This window comes from Monodelphis domestica, chromosome 3, assembly GCF_027887165.1.
Source record: "Monodelphis domestica isolate mMonDom1 chromosome 3, mMonDom1.pri, whole genome shotgun sequence".
Classification (NCBI taxonomy): Eukaryota; Metazoa; Chordata; class Mammalia; order Didelphimorphia; family Didelphidae; genus Monodelphis; species Monodelphis domestica.
The window spans coordinates 104,918,024-104,939,401 of record NC_077229.1 but is presented as its reverse complement, the minus strand read 5'-3'; the positions used below and the strand labels follow the sequence as shown (position 1 = coordinate 104,939,401).

General features: G+C 40.0%; 2 protein-coding genes across 3 annotated transcripts in view; one reads left to right on the top strand and one right to left on the bottom strand.

Moving 5' to 3' along the window:
- GSDMD (gasdermin D) overlaps positions 1 to 21,167 on the top strand; it is a 39,757-nt gene extending 18,590 nt beyond the window's left edge. For both annotated transcript variants that reach the window (XM_007488835.3, XM_007488836.3), the window contains 8 exons: positions 413 to 581; positions 1,392 to 1,494; positions 3,662 to 3,709; positions 5,909 to 5,941; positions 6,647 to 6,822; positions 15,229 to 15,373; positions 18,466 to 18,557; positions 19,012 to 21,167. In XM_007488835.3, coding sequence (XP_007488897.1) covers positions 413 to 581; positions 1,392 to 1,494; positions 3,662 to 3,709; positions 5,909 to 5,941; positions 6,647 to 6,822; positions 15,229 to 15,373; positions 18,466 to 18,557; positions 19,012 to 19,257 — 1,012 coding nt within the window. In that variant the 3' untranslated portion in view covers positions 19,258 to 21,167. The remainder of the gene's footprint in view (positions 1 to 412; positions 582 to 1,391; positions 1,495 to 3,661; positions 3,710 to 5,908; positions 5,942 to 6,646; positions 6,823 to 15,228; positions 15,374 to 18,465; positions 18,558 to 19,011) is intronic.
- MROH6 (maestro heat like repeat family member 6) overlaps positions 13,240 to 21,378 on the bottom strand; it is a 29,548-nt gene continuing 21,409 nt past the window's right edge. The window contains exon 13 of the mRNA XM_016432073.2: positions 13,240 to 13,908. Coding sequence (XP_016287559.1) covers positions 13,889 to 13,908 — 20 coding nt within the window. The 3' untranslated portion in view covers positions 13,240 to 13,888. The remainder of the gene's footprint in view (positions 13,909 to 21,378) is intronic.

The window sequence follows — 21,378 nt, the reverse complement described above, 5'->3', positions numbered from 1 at the left end:
CTCCAGCATTCATTACTTTCCTTTTCTGTCATCTCTGAGGCCAGATTTGTACCCAGGATCTCCTATCTCTGGGCCTGGCCTCAATCCACTGAGCTACCCAGTTGCCTCCAAAGGCATTTAATAAATAAAATAATATCCCCCTCAAAATGAGTTTTACTTTTTAGGAGACAGGGGTCCTTTTGGCTCCAGCCACAGAATTAGAAGATTCACAGCTTTAGACCTTCTAAACCTGTATACAAACATTCTGAATCCAAGCTACCACTAAACATCAAATTAACTTCCCAAGACACTAGCATGTTGAAATCCAAATATGATGTACCCTGGAGATAGCCTTGAGTAAGGTCATGCCAGAGGGATGGGTAAAGGAATCCCAAATCTCTTATTCACTGTACTCTTTCTTCTGCTCCTACAGGAAATTGAAGAAATCCCAGCCTTCTAAATTTAAGGAGCTTCAGACACGGGGAGAGAATCTGTATGTTGTAACAGAAGCTGTGCAAACCCAGAAAGAGGCTGTTTTGAAGAGATCCAAAAATAGGCAGGGCTCTGGGAAGATCACTATTCCTGGTGCCTCATGTATCCAGGTTAGAAATAACCTTTTGGGGAAATGGAGGAGGTTTGAGTACCCCAGCATCCTTCCAGGCTCCATCCCATTACCCCAGAGATGCCCATCAGGCAGCTAGAGCTCTGGCAGGGTTGGGTTCCTTTCCTGTGTCCTGGTGAATCCATAGCCATTCAAAATAGCAAGACCTGGTGTAGAGAACTGGTACTTAGCTCTAGGCCATTCTCAGGCTGTGGGTGATCCACAAAAGGGCAGATAATCCAAGAGCACTTCAGTTGGAGTTTGGAATGCAGGGGAAGCTGCTACATTTCTTCCTTATAACTCCAAGAAGCTCCTTTCAATTTGAAGAGATTTTCCAGAACAATCAGGTGAGGACTCCCATACTGGATGATTAGAGGGAAGCCAGCCTGGGATTAAAAAGCTCTGGGGAAAAGATTTAGGGCAGGGACACCTGCAAATGACTGAGAGTTGACTGCTGTCCAAAGTCACATCTGTCAATGACAAGATCCAACCCAAGCTGTACCTCCCAAAGCCCCAGGGTCCTCTACCTGCCTGTTCTTTCTTCGTTCTCATTCCTTCCCTTCTCATTTCAGAAAACTGGGGGCCAGCTCCTACCCAGATTCCTTCATTTGTCCATCCCCAACTTCTGCAAGTCCCTAGCAATCTCTGAGTACTGAAATTGGAGTCAGAGGACAGGACCAAATTCCAGCCCCGTGACCTTGAGTCCCTTAATCTCTCTGAGATGGGATTTCCTCAAAATTAGCTGAGTTTTGAGGACCCTTCCAGTTCTAGATTCATGATTCCTTCTTTCTCTCTTTCCTTCTCTCCCTAGGGCGAGGGTACGGGTCAATTAAACACAATGAAGACAGTGAAAATCCCTGAAGGCAGTATACTTGCTTTCCAAGTGGTCAAGTTGATTATCAGAGACCGCTGGTGTAAGTTGGGTCAGAAGAGCAGGGGTGGGGAGAAGGAGGGGGTTGGGGAAAATCTACCACATGCCACCCCCAACAAGGAGCTGGGGGAGGTGGAGAAGGGCAGGGGCATTACTGTAGCTCTCACCTGGTATTTGGGGAACTCAGCTGCCCATCTGGCTGGGACTACTTTACTCCATGCATACACTCTTACCTGTGAGGACCTTCTTCCAGGCTCCAACAGAAGGATAGGAAAAGGAGGCTAATCTCATGGAGTTTTCCAGTTCTCTGGGACAAGTGGCTCCCTGGGAACTATAGGGAGGGGGCCACACAGGAGATGCTTTGGGGGCACCAGAGAATGTGTATCTGTTTTGTGTTTGCTTCTTTCCCTTCTCATTGCTCTTTTTCTGGATTATCATCAATTTAATATATAGCATAGGGAATAGAAACTACAAATCCATATATATATATTTCAAGAGTCTCCCATCTCCTTGCTGCTGATGTTTTTTCTACAGATGACATCATGACGTCTTTAGTACATGGTCTCCAAGAGCTGTCCAGTTTGGAACCAAGTGTCTCTGCACTGGGCTAGGTTGATCCTTGGACAATAGACCCAGTCCTCTGCTCAAAGCCTTTCTAGCTTACTCCAACACAAAGTACAGGGTCTGGTACACAGCAGGCATTTTGTATATGCTGATTGATTGATTGATTGATTGATTGATTATTGATTGATTGGTAGTCAAACCAGCATGACAAAACATCTGTTCTACTGACATCACTTTAAGATCCCCATTTCCCAGCGAGGCATCCCTGAGTGGGATGTGAGGAAGAAAATTCTAAATGAAACTATAAAATCCAAATTATGTGTAGTTTTATAAAAGGTCAAAAAGTATAAAATTGTAACACAATTTATTTCCTGCAACCAGTCCTACCCGATCTCTTTCCTGTTCTTATACTCACGAACTTTTTTTCCATTTGAATAAGTTTATTTAGTCAATTTAGAACATTATTCCTTGGTTGCAATAATCACTTTATTTCCCTCCCTCCCCTCCACCCACCCTTCCCGTAGCCAACACACAATTTCATTGGGTATTACTTGTGTCCTTGATCAGAACCTATTTCCATGTTGTTGTTTACTCATGAACTTTTGATGAAAGCCACTTTCATACTCTTACTCATTCAATCAGTAGACAATTATTAAGCATCTGCTATGTGCCAGGTATTGTGCTCCATGTTGATGATACAAAAAGAGGCAAATGGTAGTTCTTACCCTCAAGGAGCTTACATTCTAATGGGGAAGAAAACAACACAGATAAATATATACAAAGAAAGCTATCTAAAGGATAAATGGGAAATAATGAAGGCATGTCCCTTCCAGCTCTCAAATGTTATATCTGTGATTGTGCTCTCTATCCTCTGGGTCACGCTGATTTTAAATCCAGCTGCAGACACAGGCCTTACAAGTAACCTTGGGCAAGTCAGTTGGCCTCAGTTTCCTCAGTCGTAAGATGTTAATAATAGCACCTACCTCACAGGGTTCTTGTGCATATTAAATTAAATAATATTTGTAAAAATGCTTAGCACAGTCCCTGGAACTTGGGAGAAGCTTAGTAAATGCTTATTGTCTCCTGCTTTGTTTCCTTCCCCTCTTTCCATATTTATTTGTACTCTTCATAGGTGACATTTCTTTAATTGATCAAAAATATTTTATGAGGTTGGCACACATAATCTAGTCTCTCACTTCACAGTCTTCCTTTAGGCAATGGGTAGAAATTATGTAGGAGCAGATAATAAGATCACATAATCTATAATCTATCTGTCTCAGACTGACCAAGGAAGTAGTGAGCTCCCATCACTCAAGGTCTTCAAGCAAAGGCTGGAGGACCACTGGTCAAGGAGACCATAGATTCTTGCTCAGGCAAAATTTGGACTGGATGCCCTCTGAAACGCCTTTGAAGTTTGCCGTCCTTCTTTAATTCAGGTGTTGGACAGTTGTTGATCCTGACAGTGAGATCACTAGGTCTAAGGGAATGATGGATTGGGTATCTTTTATGGATTATAACCAGACTGTTTTCTAAAAAAGCTACATTGATTCATAGTCCATCTAATAATGGAGACCTGAACCGTTTTCCCCATAGTTGCAACAGCATTGAGTTTTTACCAATTTTAATCATTTTCTTTCTTTATCTAGCCGTTGTTCAGATTCCAGACAAGACTCAAAAAACCTTCCAAAACGCAGGTGAGTGACAAGTTTGGTTGTTTTTCTAGTTAGGTTGTCTAACCCAATGAGCCCTTGACAGCCCATCCCTAGAATCATGTCCAGGAAGCAACTCAAAGAGGCTCCTAGTTTCCCAGAATTGAAATACTACCTTAAGGCTACAGTTTTGATTTAGCCTTGGGCTCTGGTTAGGTGAGCCAAAGAAAAAACTGAGTATCCTTCCCCCTATGTAGAGAAAATAGAACATAGGAGCTAATAATAACCAGCCAGGAAACAGTGGATAGAGAGCTGGCCTCCAAATCCAAATGAACTAGGTGTCCATCTAGCCTGACATATTCTGGTTGTGTAGCCCGGGGTCAGTCACTCAATTTCACAGTGCTCCAAGCAACGCTCTATGACTATGACTTCTTTTTTATTTTTAAGACATTATTTTTTAATTTGGTCAATTTCAAACATTATTCCATTATTCCTTGGTTACAAAAATCATTTTCTATTCCTCCCACCCCTCCCATAGTCGACGCGCAATTCCACTGGGTAGTGCATGTTATGACTATGACTTCTAAAGAGTTCTAGATGGGGTAGAGGGAGTTACTTCATTGGCCATTGCCCATACCAATGAAATCACTGGAACTAAAATATATATGGAGTGTCCCAAAAGTCCTTTTGTTGACATTTAGTCAGTTAGTCATGGCAGAGATACTGGAGTGGTTTGCCATTTTCTTCCCCAGCTCATTTTACAGATGAGGAAACTGAGACAAACAGGTTAAGCAACTTTGCTCAGGGCCCCACAATCAATAAATATCGGAAGCTAGATTTGAACTAAGGTCCTTCTGACTGTAGGGTGAGCTCACTATCCACTGCACCCTTAGCTGCCCTCAAAAGTCTTATTTCATATTAAAGTTTTAATAGCTTTTTTTTTAAGCTTTTAATTTTGAGACTATAAAAGAAAGGGCAGTTAAGTGGACACTTCCAAGCTGTGTGACCCTGAGAAAGTCACTTAACCCCCATTGCCTAGCCCTTACTGCTCTTCTGCCTTAGAACCAATACTTAGTAGCAATTCTACTTGCTACTAAGATGGAAGGTAAAAGTTTTTAAAAAATAGCTTTTGAGATACCTTCTATATATGTATATATTCATGCATGTATACATGTGTCTGTGCTTGTGTCACATAAAAATTAAGGTTTGCAAAACACTGTGCTATCTAATTTGGACCTCCCAATTATCCTGGGGGAAAAGTTGTCCAGGTGACTTTTTTTTTTCAACCCTTATCTTCCATCTTAGAATTAATACTGTGTGTTGGTTCCAAGGCAAAAGAGCAGTAAGGGCTAGACAATGGGAGTTATGTGACTTGTCCAGGGTCACACAGCTAGGAAATGGTTGAGGCCAGGTTGGAACCCAGGACCTCCCCTCTCTAGGCCTGGCTCTCAATCCACTGAGCCACCCAGCTGCCTCCTAGGGGACGTTTTAATGACCCTGCACAGGTGGGCTCCCCGGCTCTCCATGCATGATTCTATTTACTCGTCTCAACTGCCAATGGTAGAAATATGAAGGTCTTTGATGAGTATGGAGTCCTCCCCGTTTGGTAGACTTCTCCCTGGTCCTTTGCCTCCAACCACCCCAACAGGATGTCAACAGTAACATACATGTTCCATATTACTGTATTTCTATCTAAAAGAAAACCCTGTAATGTGCTTGAATCCTCCCAACTCTTAAGAGGTGAGATGGGCAGGTTCAAAGTCTTCTTCCTACCTACCCACTAGCTGTGTGTGTTTGTAGCCAAATTGCCGAAGGACTCAGTTTCCTTATCTGTAAAATGGAGATCCTAACTCCTGTATCCTAGGTCTCTCGAAGCCTCATTGAGGATCAAGTGAGGTCATCTCTGGGAAGTGTACTTTGATAGAAGTCAGCTGTTATTATATATGTATATTATATTACTGTATTAATTAACAAAGTAATGCATGTATCTTATATTACTATATTAATTATTAGCAAATAATTAATGTAGTAATATAATATCTTATTATTGACTATTATATTATCTGACATTGACCTAACTGGTTGTGTTATATTGGATGCTAAGGACTGCAGTGATGGGTGCAAACAACCTGAGTGAGGGACCCCCTTGGGATGGATCTGATTCTTTGATTTGAATTTGGGTGGCTTTGTTCTGTGTTAAGATTCCTGATGAATTCTGGGTGAAACCTGTTTTCTCTTTTTCAGGAATCGCAGCTAAATCCTCCGGATATTACTCAGGTGGGTCGCTTTTTCTTTTTTTGTATTCCCACCTCCTCTGCCTCTCCTAACAGAAATAACTGAGGTATCAGAGATAAAAATAGCCAGAAGTATTCAGAGGCCACATCCACGGGCAGGCCAGGGTCCATAGGCAGAGAGGGTCCAACAGTTAATGAAAGGGTTGAGGAGACCCGGCGCATCTCTCTCTGTCTCTGTCTCTGTCTCTGTCTCTCTCCCTCTCCCTCTCTCTCTCTCTGTCTCTCTCTGTCTCTCTGTCTCTGTCTCTCTCTCTCTGTCTCTCTCTCTCTCTCCCCGTCTCTCTCTCTCTCTCTCTCTCTCTCTCTCTCTCTCTCTCTCTCTCTCTCTCTCTCTCTCTCTCTCTGTCTCTGCCTGTCTCTCTGTCTGTCTCTCTCTCTCTGTCTTTGTCTCTGTCTCTGTCTCTGTCTCTGTCTCTGTCTCTCTCTCTCTCTCTCTGTCTCTCTCTCTCTCTCTCTCTCTCTCTCTCTCTCTCTCTCTCTCTCTCTCTCTGTAGTCCTAGGGTGACATGTCTCGGTCCTTGCTGGGGACTGTGGTTTTGGAAGGGATGTGGGGCTGCGATGGAGTGAGGTCCCAGACCCTTACCTGGATCCCCAGAGATGCGGTAAAATTCTTCAGGGCAGGAACCACAGAAGAAGAGCCTTGAGACCTGAGATGCGGGCTCAACCTTAGTGGTCTTGTGCTTTCCAGATGCCTGCAAAACAGTGACAGTCAGCTCAGTCAAAAGCTTGGAGCAATTGCAGGCTCAGCTGGAGGATGAAGAAAAGGTCCTGGACATGCTGAATGTGGAGCTACGGATGTTTCTGCTCAAGAATTTCCTGGAGGTCCTCAAGAATGAGCAGGATCTGTTGGACTTCGAAGACATGGTAAGAGAGTCTGGAAATACAGTCTATCCCAGGCTTGGGGGCTGAGGTGCTAGGCTAAGGGAGGAGAGAAGAGAAGAGTGGGCTGGTGCCAGCACTGGATTTTGGGTTAGAGCACCTAGCTGCAAATCAGACTGTATTTTGTTTTAATAAATCCTTATAGAGGGCAACTGGGGGAGCTCAGTGCATTGAGAGCCCGGCCTAGAGATGGGAAGTTCTAGGTTCAAATCTGGCCTCAGACACTTCCCAGCTATGTGACCCTGGGCAGGTCACTGAACCCCATTACCTAGCCCTTACTGCTCTTCTGCCTTGGAGCCAATCCACTACATTGATTCTAAGATGGAAAGTGAGGGTTTAAAAACAACAACAAATGGGATCACAAAGCGTCAGACACCATTGAAAAGACTGAATAATTAAGATGTACAGTTGATATCCAGATAATAAAATAAGAATTTTTACACATATATATATAAATTTCTCAGGAATATAAACCTCACCATTTATGAAAAATACAAATTAAAAACAAAAACTCCTCTAAAAACAGTAAATATGGAAGTTGAAGAAGAGGAAGAGAAACATGAACAAGAAACTTCCCAATTCATTCTAACACATCACATGAAGTGTGGTTTTCAGAAGAGCGTGTAGAACTCCAAAACTCAGAATTTTCTTCACTGGTTTGAAATAATTCCACTAAAGACTGCATTGGTTAAGTGCTACTATACCCAGCTGGGTTTTAGCAGGACCCCTTGGGAGATGGTCTGCCTCGGTCTTATAGAACTTCTGCTTTCATCGAGGTGGCAGGCTCTGCGCCTGTGACATTTTCAGCTTCCTTCCTTCTGAGTCTTCTGGGTCACAAAGCTAAAGGATATCACCAGAGCCGATAGGACTCTGAATTGGGGATGCGCCCCCTTCCCCACCATATCTTCGGGACCCTTATTTGGTCTCCTGGAATCATAGTTGAACATTTAGTTGGTAGAGTCCTTCATTCTTTCAAAAATGATTATTTTTATGATATTATTGTCCAAATTGTTCTGATTTTACTCACCTCACTCTGTATTCATATCTGAATCTTCCCATTTCTCTTTAAAATCTTCTTTTTCCTCATTCGTTTCCATATTTTCAGCCATTCTCCAAATTATTTCAATAAGAATTATTTTAACAAAGAAATAAAAAGTACATATTCTGCTTGGTGTAATGGGAAAGATCTTCAATTGGGGAAACTGGATTTGTGATCCCAGTTCTGGCACAAGGAACTGCGTGACCCAAAGTAAATCATTTAGGTTCTTTTCCCCCCATTTACAAGATAGAGATAATATAGGACCTACTCTACAGGGATTTTTGAGACTCAAATACAGTTATTTTGTGAAGTTCTTTGCAGATCTTAGAGCCCTGTATAGATAAATGTCAGCTATTATTACTTTTCTTTTTGGTCCTGGGAAATTTTGTTTGGGGAAATATCTTTTGCAATGCAAACCAACTCATCAACTTAAGAGTTTTAGAATCCTACATGGGTCACAGAGAGGGTAAGTGATTTACCCAACCAGTATCACAGCCAGGATCCAGTATTATTTTATTTTTTTAACTGTTTTTTTCCCCAGTTACATAGAAACAATTTTTTTTACTTTAGAAAAATATTTTTATTAGCATGCAAAACACACTTCCATATTGGTCATTGTTGTAACAGTACACTCATGTAAAACCAAAACCCCCAAATAAAACCATAAATATACTGTTGTGAAAGACAGTATGCTTTGATCCACATCCATCCCACTCCTGCAGTTCTTTCTCTGGAGGTGGAAAGCATTCCCCATCGTAAGTCTTTCAGGATTGTCCCAGATCATTCCATTGCTGGGAGTGGTCAAGTTTTCACAATTCATCCTCCTACAATATTGCTGTTACTGTGTACACTGTTCTCCTGGTTCTGATTATTTCACCCTGCATCATTTCATGCAGATCTTTCCAGTTTTTTCTGAAATCATCATGCTTATATTACTTGTAGCACAATAGAATTTCATTACCAACATGTACCCACAATTTGTTCAGCCATCCCCAATGGATGGACATCCCTTCAATTTCCAATTCTTTGCCACCACAAAAAGAGCTTCTGTATATATTTTTCTACAAGTAGGTCCTTTCCCCTTTTTTATATTGGCCAATCTGATAGGGGTCAGGTGATACCTCAGTGTTGTTTTAATTTGCATTCATAGAAACAAATTTTGACAATTGTTTTCTGACCTTTTGGAATTCACCCCCCTCTCCAAGGTGATGAATAGTCTGATATAGGTTATATCCATACTTTCATACGATTCATATTGCTCTTGTCATGATGGAAGTCACATGTCACACATACAATAGAAGTCTCACAAAGGAAGATGTGGAAGATGGCATGCTTTTATCTGCTCTCAGACTCCAGCACTTTCTTCTTTGGCTGTGGATAGCCTTGTTGTGATGAGTCCCTTGTGGTTATTTGGGAGACTTGCTTTGCTGATAATGGTTTAGTCCTTTGCAGTTGATCATTGCAGTCTTTCTATTACTATATACGATGTACTCCTGGTTCTTCTTCCTTCACTTTGCATTAGTTCAAATAAGTCTTTCCAGGTTTTTCTGAGTTCATTCTGTTCATCATTCCTTATGGTGCAATAGTATTCCATTACAACTATGTACTACAACTCTTTCAGCCATTCCCAAGTGATGAACAACTCCTCAGTTTCTAATTCTTTGCCATAATAGAAAGAGCTGCTAAAAATATTTTAATGCAGGTAGGACCTTTCTTCTTATCTCTGATTTCTTTAGGACACAGACCCAGCAATGGTATCGCTGAGTCAAAGGGTATGCATAGTTTTGTGCTCTTTGAGCCTGGTTCCATATTGCCCTCCAGAATGGTTATATCAGTTCACAGTTCCACCAAGAGTGTATTAGTGTCCCAATTTTCCCACAACTCCCCCAACATTTATTGTTTTCCTTTTTGGTCATGTTAATCAATATGGTAGATGTGAGGTATGGTATCTCTGAGTTGTTTTAATTTGCATTTATCTAATCCATAGTGATTTGGAGTATTTTTTCATGTCTAAATATTTTTCAAAGTCTTAATTTTTTTTTTCCCTTGAGACATGTCTGTTCCTATCCCTTGACCATTTTTCATTTGGGGAATTTGCATTCCTCTAAATTTGACTCTGTTCTCTTAATATATTTGAGAGATGACTCTTTTGTCAGATACTTGCTATAAGATTTTTTCCCTAAATTTGTTGTTTCCTTTCTAATCTTGGTTGCATTGGTTATATTTGTATAAAACCTTTTTAGTTTAATGTAATCAAAATTCTCTTTCATTTTTTGTGATATTCTCTATGCATGATGGGTCATAAATTCTTCCCTTATCCATGAGCCTGACAAAGAAACTGTCATGTTCTCCTGATCTGTTTATGGCATTATCCTTTATTTTTAGATCACGTATTCAATTTTTATTTTATCCTGGACACAACTAGTATTATTAATATTGACTTATACTGAGGTCTTTCTGTTGAGGCTGGCTGTCACTGCCCTGCCTTGAAGCTTCTCATTATTATTGCTGCTGGTGGCATTAATTATTATTATTACTATAATAATTATTGTTACTTGGTAGTAATAATAATGATAATAATAAACAGGTAATAATACTCGAACTACCAAATTCACAGCATTGTTGCAAATAAAGCATTTGGCAAACCCTTAAAGCACCATAGAAATAAAGGCTATTGTTCCTGGACTTTCCTTTTTTCTTTGTTTTAAGTTTTTATATTTTATATTTTATAACTATGTGTAAAAACAATTTTTAAACTTAGTTTTTTATAACTGACTTCCAAATTATTCCCCACCTACCCTTCTTTCCCCCCCTGATTGAAAAGGCAAACAATTTGATAAGGCTTATATATGTGCAGTCATGTAAGACATATTTCCATATTAGTCATGTGGAAAAAAAACACAGGCAAAAAAAATTGTCCACAGTGCTTTTCTTTCTAAAAAAAATCTTATGTTAATAGACTTGGTAGAAGTTAGTTTTTATTCTTTTTTTTTTTAACCCTTATCTTCAGTCTTGGAGTCAATACTGTGTATTGGCTCCAAGGCAGAAGAGTGGTAAGGGCTAGGCAATGGGGGTCAAGTGACTTGCCCAGAGTCACACAGCTGGGAAGTGTCTGAGGGCAGATTTGAACCTAGGACCTCCCATCTCTAGACCTGGCTCTCTATCCACTGAGTCACCCAGCTGCCCCCTAGATTTCATTCTAAAATCATACCCCTTCTGAGCTATCTCACCAAAGAGAAGCTGCTCAGGTTCTAGGGGTACCCTGTGAGTCTACATGCCTAAAACTAAAGAACCCCGCACCCACCTCCAGCTTCCCCTTTATAGTTAGCCAGTAGACAAAGTAGCTGAAAGCAAAGGAAGTAAGATACAAATAACAACAGTAGCTATAAAGCGTCCCACCCTTCCCACTCCGCCATAAATCCATGTGCCCTCTCCCACAAAAAGGCACAGCATCTATGAAAAGAGTGGCAGGAACTTAGAATACCAAAATTGTAAGGCACACATGTGGCCAGATATAATAACAGCTGCTACCTATAGAGCACTTTTAAGATTAGCAAAGCACTTTACAAACATTATCTCTTTTGATCCTTATAACAACTGTGGGAGGGAGTTGCTATTATGACCACCATTCAACAAATGGAGGAACTTAGTCAGAGGTGAGGTGACTTGCCCAGGGTCACACAGCCAATCTGTAACTGAGGCTGGGTTTGAATTTCGGTCTTTCTTACTCAAGTTCCAATTCTCTATCCGCTGTACTACCTGCCTACCCCAAGAGATTTAGAGGATTTAGGATCATAGGTTTCAGAGCTGGAAGAAAACTTAAGAGATTATCTTATCCATTCCCCCTTACTTGTTAGAGCTATAAAGAAGGACCATTAGAACACACAGCAATAGGGTGTTAAAACAGAAAGAGACCTTACAATAGTGGATGGAGAGCCAAGCCTGGAGTTGGGAGGACCTGGATTCAAATCCCTAGACCCAGATTTGGAAATCAAATTCTCTTTGCCAGGTTGTTTTTTGCAAAGCCACAACCTCTTTTAAAATTATTATTATCATTATCATTATTATTATTAATGCAACTTTCTTCTATTATTTTGTCCCTTTACTTATCCTTTTTTCTTGAGTTTACTAAAGGAACTCATGTTTCAATCACCAGTATCATTTTTTCTTCTTCTTCTAAGTTGATCCCAACCCTTTCTGGCCATTCTTCATCATTTCCAGTGACCTATTGTTGGCTTTTGGACTTGGTGCCAATGAATCTTCTCCCAGAGAATGACCTATATCCCTCTTCCCTGCTCTAGTTTGTTCAGGGGAATGCAATGCTTCCTATCGTTCTTGTTTCCTTTTTTTTCTCTTGAAGAGTAAACTGAATATCTGAATTATCTATGCCTGAGCCCTCTGATACTTTCCTTGCCTTAAGTTTACTTCCATCTAATTCAATTAAACAAACATTTATTGAGCAACTGCTGTGTGCAAAGTATTGTACTCAGTGGTAGGAGATACAAAAATGTAAAAAGAAATAGACCCTTCTCTCATGGAGCTTACCATCTGGTGACACACAAACATATTGTGATTGACAAAACTTGAATAGTTTAAGAAAAAGAATTTATGATAAGAGTCACATATGCATTCTCTCCACTGACCAGAGTACATTGCCTTCATTCCCTAGAAGATAGTTTCATGAATTGTTGGGGCAAATTCTTGAACTGTTGCCATGATGATGATGATGATGCTCTCTGAACTTAGCTAGACTGGTCCTTGGGCAAAAGGTACCAGTTGTTCACCAGGTCTATTCTCCCAAGTTTTTCCAAACCAGGAGGGACCACTAGACCTGATTTTCTGTTAATTAAGCCTCAGAAGTCCTCCTCTATATGCCAGCTAGGTGACACAATAGATAGAGAGCTGGACCTGAGTCATGAAGACTTGAGTTCAGATCTTACCTCAGACATATCTTTGTGATCTTGGGCAAGTCATTTATCCTTTCTCTGACTGTTTTCCTCCTTTGTAAAATGGAGATAATGATAGCACCTATCTTATAAGGTCACTTTGAGAAACCATGAGATGATATTTGTAAAGCACTTTGTAAACTTTAAATGCTAGCTATTATCATAATGAGCCTTCTGAGGATAATATCAGTGGAGTATATATGAATAATAGCATTTAAAAATCCACTGATACAAATATCATGGTTGTTTCCTAGTTCTCTGTTTCTTCTACTTTCCTCATTTATTTATGATTCCTTCTTCTTTAACAACCCTGCTAAGATTTGTAGTAAGAGTAGATATGAGTTTATATTTTTCTTCATATCTGGAAATTTCCCTGGTTTTCCTGTCACTTCTGGGAAATGACTGAGAAACTGTGGCTCTGCTCATTGTCCTTTATTTTCAAATTAGATGGATGCAAATCCCTTACTTAGGATCACCTGTGGACTAAGGGAGAAGGATGGAGACATAAACAATATTGCCACATTTCCAAAACACTCTTCTGGTCCAGCTGTGTTTGTCATTCTTAGGGAGTCATCTAAACCCTTTGACACTTCATTCAGTGACTAGAACCTCCATATTTTTTAACTTCCAAAGTCAACCCCATAATAATTGAACTTGTCAGTGCTTGGCCTATTAATTTCTCATAACTGGTCAATCCTTTCACTGTGTTCAGTGACACAAAAAGGGGTATATCCAAATGACTCCATTTGCTCTTGGCAAAATCTATGCTTATGAAGATTGGCATCTTCCAAACAGATGTTCAATTGCTTAGCAATATCCAAAAGCAACTGTCCGCCTCACTTTTCTTCTGGTTGAATGCTTTCTTTTTCTGTTGAATTATCTTGATTTCCACTTTAAATTTCCATCCACAGTTCACTCTTCTAGAAACAGAATCTAGAAACTGATTATTTCACTTGATGAGATGCTGCAGTGAAAAGTACTAGACAAGTAATCCCAAGGACCTAGGTTTAAGCCCTTGCTCTTCTACTAGCTCACTGGGTGACATTGGCCAAGTCTTTTTTCTTCTCTAGGTCTCAGTTTCCTCTTCTGTAAAATGAAGGAATTAGACTAGATTAGAGTTGATCTCTGTGTTCCTTCCCAAATTTAATGATTTATATACTTAATCTTTGTCATAAGGCTTTTTCACAACATGAAGGATTTGGTACTCAATGAGCTATTTTGTCACTCTCTTGACTTACAACTAACTCCCTCCCAGGAAATATATGCATGGTGACTGCCAAGGATATTGATTACAGCATTACTTCTTGAGATCAGGCAATTCATGATATTACAGAATAAAGTTTTATTAAAAGGAAATAAAGCAAACAAATCCTTGTGTAATACCCCTTGTGGATTACTTCTCCAACTTACACAAGCATTCAAGAATTGGCTCCATAGAGTGATGCTACTACAGGTTTTAGGAATAAATTTGTGGAATCAGACTACTAATTCTGTAACTCACAAGCCCCTACTGATGTGTTACTCATTTACAATCAGCCAGTAGACTCAATTATCTCATAACAGAGGCATTTACTTAAGTGGCATGGAAAGAACAGTAGGTATGAAATATTCCCCAACTAAAACTGGGGTGCAATCTACAAAATGTCCATGACAAGAATATAATAATCAAACTTAAGAGTATAATGGTAGTGAAGTACATGTAGTATACATGCAACTCCTGGTACTCCACAATTTTTCTCACTTTATAACATCCTCACATAGATCTCCTTGGGTATAGCATCTCTATTGGGTGGGTTGCTAAACTATTTTCTTGGGGTCTTCTATTCTCCATAGTGTGACTGTCTTTTCTTCTACCAAAGGCCATGCATGCTCTTTGAAGATGCTTCCTCCTTGGATGACTTTCTCTATATCCTTGTTTATTTGAAGTATGTATGTCTCTACTCTGCACTAGAAATAGATCTGCCTAGTAGCTAGTAGCTCCTATTTAATACTATATAACCTATAGGGGAGGAAAAGAAGTACCTTCTTCATAGTCTCTCACTAACCAGCTCTACTTATCACCATGCATATTCCTTGGGTTCAGTCTATTTATTTTCCCTGAGACTCAAATAGGGGAAAGGAAGAGAAAGGGGCAAATATCCCAACTCTGGAAATGTGTGTGTGTGTGTCTTTGAATCTCCTCCTACTACTTTTCACCTACTGAGTGGGGTAGAGGGATCCAAGGCTATTCCAGGAGCTGTCCTGGAGCTCAGGATCCCTCCCACACTCCCATATGTGGTGGTCCCAGGTTTTCTGAGGCCACAATATCACTTGGGGGAAGGCAACGTGGATACTAGCCCAAAGGGCTAGTTTGGGTAGGAAGATGTCACTCTCATGTTCAGCTTCCTTCTCATCTTTCCTCTACAGCTAGAAAACAGTTTGTACACTGGGGTAACCCCAAAGGATGTGAATGGCCCATCAGGCAATCTCCTAAGTCACCTGCAAGACTCTGATGGAAAACTTTTGAATGAACTATCAGGGGCATTCCTCTACCTCACTGGAGCTCTGAACGGTAAGGAATATTGCAGGACTGGAGGGGATGGAGGTGGAGTAGACCTCAGGACACAATCCTCAGAGAACATCAGTTTTTCAGTTCCTCTCCGAGAAATGCTTGATATTCTAGATTAAGCCTTTCTTTCAAAAGAATAAGAAAACTTCACATCTTCTGGGCATTTTTATCCTCACATTATATCTATAAGGTGAAAAGGAGATAGGTAATTGCCTCCCTCTTTCATTGATGGAGAAAAAAAGGCCCAGAAGGGAAGGTGACTCGCCCTAAACTATATACCTACACACTGTATTGGCATAGCCCATTTCTGTGATTTCCAGATAGTCACCTCTCTTTCATAAGATACTACCTCCCCCACAAGAGCCCATCGTCAATGAGAAGAAAATTGCCCTCTCCTCCTAAATCCTTTCTTCCTGTGCTCCCCAGGGACAGGAAACATTAGGACCACATCCTAATTGAGGATAGGCCTCAGTATTCCCTAATAGTCCTTAGCCCCTCTTCATTGATCCTACATGGATCCTCATAGGTTTAATTAATATCTCTATAAAATATCTATCAGATGTGTGTATCTAGTCCTAGTCTCTCCCTTAAATGCCTATTCACTATCACCAACTTCCTACTAGACATCTTGAACTGGATATCCCATAGATATTTCAAACTCAGTAAATCAAAATGAGAACTGATTTTTCTTTTTTTATTATTTTTTTCTTTGATGGCTTGCTCAATTTCTTTTTCTGATATGGGATTATTTACATATTTTACTTCCTCTTCTATTAATCTAGACAATTTATATTTTTGTAAATATTCATCCATTTCAACTAGATTGTCATATTTATTGCTGTATAATTGGGCAAAATAGTTCTTAATAATTACTTTAATTTCCTTTTCATTAGAGGTGAGATCACCCTTTTCACTCATGATACTGTTAATTTGGTTGTCTTCTTTCTTTTTCTTAAATAGATTAAATAATACTTTATCTACTTTATTTGTTTTTTCAAAATACCAGCTCCTAGTCTTATTTATTAGTTCAATAGTTCTTTTACTTTCAATTCAGAACTCATTTTCACCCTAAAATCTATCCCCTCTTTCTAATTTCCCTATTTCTGTCAAGGATACTACCATCTTTTTTTTTTTTAACCTTACCTTCTAACTTAGAATCAATACTTGTGAAGAATGGTGAAGGCAAGGCAAAGTGACTTGCCCAGGGTCACACAGCTAGGAAGTGTCTGAGGCCAGATTTGAACCCAGGAACTCCTGATTCTAAGCCTGGCTTTCTGTCCCCTTAGTCATGTAGCTGCTCCCCTCCACAGTATCTTGTATTTCCTCTCAAGATACCTCACATCCATTCCTTTCTGCCACTCAGTGACTTTCTTAATTCAACTCTTCATCACCTCTCACCTGAACTCTCTGATAGCATCCTAATTGGTGTCCCTGCCCTAAATTTCTCACCTTTCCATTTCATCCTCCACACAGCTTTCAAAGTGTTCTTCGGAGCATGTCATTCACTATTCAGTAGATCCCATTGACTCTCTGTAACTTCTAAGATTAAATATAACCCAATGTTTTTTTTCCCAAAATCCATCTCTCTTCATCACTTTACTTTGACATCCAGTTTCAAAAACTGAAAATAATCTTCCATTCTTCCCTCACCCACATCTACTTTGTCTTATCATTATCAAATCTTGTCAATTCTCCCTCTAATATCTCTCCTCTTCTCACCATTCCCATAGCCACTGGGTAGTTCAGGCCCTCATCATTGTGGCAAGAATCATCTAGTTGGTTTTCCTGCATCATCTCTCCCTTAATACATGCTCCCCATAGATGCCAAAGTAATCTTCCCAAAACACAGGTCTAGCCACGCAACTTAAAAGAAGTTCCTGTGGTTCTGCTCTATCTCTCAGCATCAGCATCATCATAATTAGCATTTATATAGCACCCATTAAATGCCAAGAACTTTATAAATATTATCTCATTTGATCCTCATAACAACTCTGGTGCTATTATTATCTCCATTCTACAATTGAAGAAACTTGGGCCAAAATAAAAAATAACTAAATTAAGTGATTTGCCTAAGGCCATACAGCTAATGACTGAGGCTGGATTTGAACTCTGGGTTTTCTTAATTCCAGGCCCACTGCTCTCTCTGCTTAGCTGATTTTTAGCTTTCCCCTCTAAGCATTTTAAAGTCTTTTGACACCAGGTTTATTATCCATTATTGTTCTTTTCCACATTCTACACTCAATTTAAACCAGGCCATTTGCTGTGTCTTGTATACAGCATCATTTCTGTCTTCATGCCTTTACAAAGCCTAGAAAGTACCTACGTCCTCAACTCCTCTTTTTAGAACCCTTTTAGAACCTTTAGAACTTTCTTCAGAGCTGAGTTCCAATACCACCTCCTACATGAGGCCTACCCTGGGCCCCATAACTATTTGTCTCCCCAACAGACAACTTTGTATTTACTTTCTATGTCCTCTGTTACATAGAGTTACTTGTATATTGTCAAGGATTAGCAAATTTCTAGTGGCTTTTGTGTTGTTTATAATTGCCCTGGAACCTTAGGATTACTCTAATAAATCAGTGACATGCTTTGGAAGTTCTGCTCAAGAACATTTAAAGGTCAGCAAGTCCCTGCAGATAACTGCAAGGCACACGTTAGCCAAGAAAATCTTGGTTTACATTCCAAATGGTTGACAGTCAATGTCTTGTGCTGGAGAGAAGTTTTCCCACATTGCTCACTCTATAAACTCCCTCTGCTTTTTCTTGAAACACTGTAAAAGCCGTCATCTTCAGCTCCTCCTTGGGCTTGGTTTATCCAACCCTCACTTATGTCTGTGTGACTTCTCTCTCTCAATGGCAATAAGCATCTTTGCTGCAGAGCTGTGTGCCAGATTGGTTTATCAGAATAACGTTATTGTTGCTTGTTTGGTTCTAAGGTTGACCATATATACTATGACCCTCTCACATAATATAATCTACTTGAGAACTCAGACTGTTCCCTTTTCGTCTTGCTATCTCCATCACCTAGCATACCGTTTAGCCCATAGTAAGGCATTTAAGAAAGACTTGACTGATGGACTATTGATTTGTTCCTAGCCCTCAGTGATGTCCAGCATCAGGCCCTGATCAAGATCCAGTCTCTGGAGAAAGAGGAAAAGGAAAAGATCATGTCCCAGGAGATACAACTGGTAAGAAAAACTACTTAACTCCCAGAAGTAAGCCAGGCAATTGCTCCTTCCTAGAACCCTTGGAATGGACAGTCTAGAGAATTAATAAGAAATGCGGACATGGGAGCAATCTAGAATGGGTTAGTTTCAATTATGTGGTTATAGATTATATTATATATACCAATTTATATCATATATATCAATATAAAATATGTATATATATATATACATATGTATGTATATATATATATATATATAATACCTGTCCCCTTCTCTGCCAAGGTATTCAGAACTACATGGAGTGAGTTCTAACCTCAGAGGATTTCTTACCCATTGTGCCTGTTGTCCAGCAAGCCTCTTAACATCGTTCAGGATTCTAGTATTTCAAAGGGGCTTTTGAAACACTCAGACTAGAAAAGTATCTCAAGCTTTTCCCCAAAGATCCTGGATTCAGTCTGATCCTGTTTCCTAATAGGTGGAGGAAATTCTGAAGAAAAACTTTGATCAGACCGAGGAGACGACTTTCTCCTACCCTTCAGAGCTGGTGTCCTTGGTCCAGGGCCAAAGTGATATGTCGATCCGCACCCGTGAACTGTTGGAGGAATGTGGACTGTGGTTCTCAGAAGATAAAGCCCAACTTACTTGGGATCCCTGTGCTCTGCACTCACTTTGTGCGCTGTATGGGAGCCTGATGATCCTGCAGTTTCTCACTAATGCCTAGACTTAGGCCCTTTATTCTCACTCATTTGGAACCTCCTCCCTCTATGTCATAGAAGTTGGGAAGTTTTTTTCCTAACATCAAACCTTAAATTGCCCATTTGCAAACCTCTGTCCAAAGCTCCTAATTCTGCCCTCTGAGATCAAACAGAACAACCTTCTAAACACTTGTACACAGCTATCATGCCACCCCTTTTATCTTTTCTTCTCCAGGCTAAATGTCCACAGGTCTTCCTTCATATGACATGGACTCAAGGCCCTCTAACCTTGTGCTTGCTCCCTTTTGGATTTTTTTCCAGTTTATCAGTGTTTTTAAACTATGGTGCTCAGACTAGATGAAATGTAATCAGGGCAGAGGCAGAACCTCTCTCTTCCTAGAAGCCATGCTCCTCTTGAAGCAACCCAAAATGATCTTACCTTTTGAGTTTGAGTCAACAGTCACACTGACATCAATGGGCTTGCAACCCACTAAAACCTCCAGATAGGTTTTTAAACACATTGCTCTATAACCATATCTCAATATCTCATGGAATCATTAGCTTCTATTTGACTAACTCTAATTTTAAAGTTGTTGGGTTTTTTTAATAAGGTTTTGTGGCTCTTTTTCCAAGATATCATTCCTCTTTTCATATCTTTCTCTAGCTCTTGCTTCTTTTCCAATCTTTTCCTCTAGTGCTCTAATTTTATTTTTAAAGTTATTTTTAAAAATACTTTCTTCCATTAATAAAATTTAATAATGGGACATTTAAAAAATACTCTTTCTTGGGGACAGCTGCCAGGAGCCATCAAAGATCACGCTGTTTGACATAGTTACATGTGGAAACCAGGGATTGCATCCCCCATAACATCCATTGAAACCCCCCCTAAGTGACTTTCCTTATTAGCATCCCCTTATTATTGGAATTACTATGATCTTTATTCTTACTTAGCCCCAGGAAAAATAGATAAGAACAACATGCTTGCAGAGTTAATACAGATGTCCCACTCTGTCCTTCCAGAATATTACCAGGAGGTCCAACTTACAAAATTAAACCTAAGGTTTCTTATATACCCACTTAGATAGGACCCTCTTTTATAGGCATAAAAACTTCTGACAAATCTGTGTCATGTTGATTCTACCCTCTGACCCTGCACTTAGCAACAATGTTTTGTTGACTGTCTCCTTAGGCTTCACATCTGTTGTTAGGTTCTGTGGAAACATGTATGTGAGAATGAAATTGTGTGCCAAGTAGATATGTGATCATGAGGGTATAAAATAAAGCTAAGCCTCAGCCAAGGCAGAACAGTTTATCCTGTGTAACCTGTGCTGCAGGTTGAATAGAAAGCTATGTCCCATCCATCATTCTGCTGACACCATCCCGCCTCCAAGACCCATTCCCTGTGGGAGGCTGGCCCACCCCACAGCAGGCAGCTAGGTGACTCAGTGGATTGAGAGCCAGATCTAGAGACAGAAGGTCCTAGATTCAAATCTGGCCTCAAACACTTCTAGCTGTGTGACCCTAAGCAAAGTCACTTAAGCCCCATTGCCTTGCTTTTAGCATTCTTCTGCCTTGAAACCACCACGCAGTATTGAATCTAAGACAGAAAATAAGTTTTAAGAAAAAAAAAACACTTCTTTAACTCTTTTAGGAATTCTTATCAGATTTGTATTCAAGTTGTATTTTTCATTGAGGTATTGCTTATAGATGAAGTCATTCTCATCTGTGTTTGTGTCTTGAGTTTCCCTGTCACCATAATAACTCTTTATGGTGTGGTTCTTTTTTTAGTTCACCCATTCCAGTAGACGGTAGCCTCATTGACAGTGGTACCTATCTTTTACCTCTTTTTGTATCCCTTCTGCTTAGCCCAGTGACTGGCACATAGTAGGTCCTTAGTTGATTGAATTCTTAATAAATGCTAGGTGATTCAACTTGACTAGTGACTCCACTCCTTTTTAACCCTAACCTTCTAATGTAGAAAAATCAATAAGAGCTAGGCAATGGGAGTTAAGTGACTTGCCCAGGGTTATGCTGTTAGAAACGATCTAAGGTCAGATTTGAACCCAGGTCCTCCTGACTCCAGACCTAGTTGCCTCAACTCCATCTCTTTTAATTCCAAGTTTAGTTCATGAGCTTTGCATGTCTTT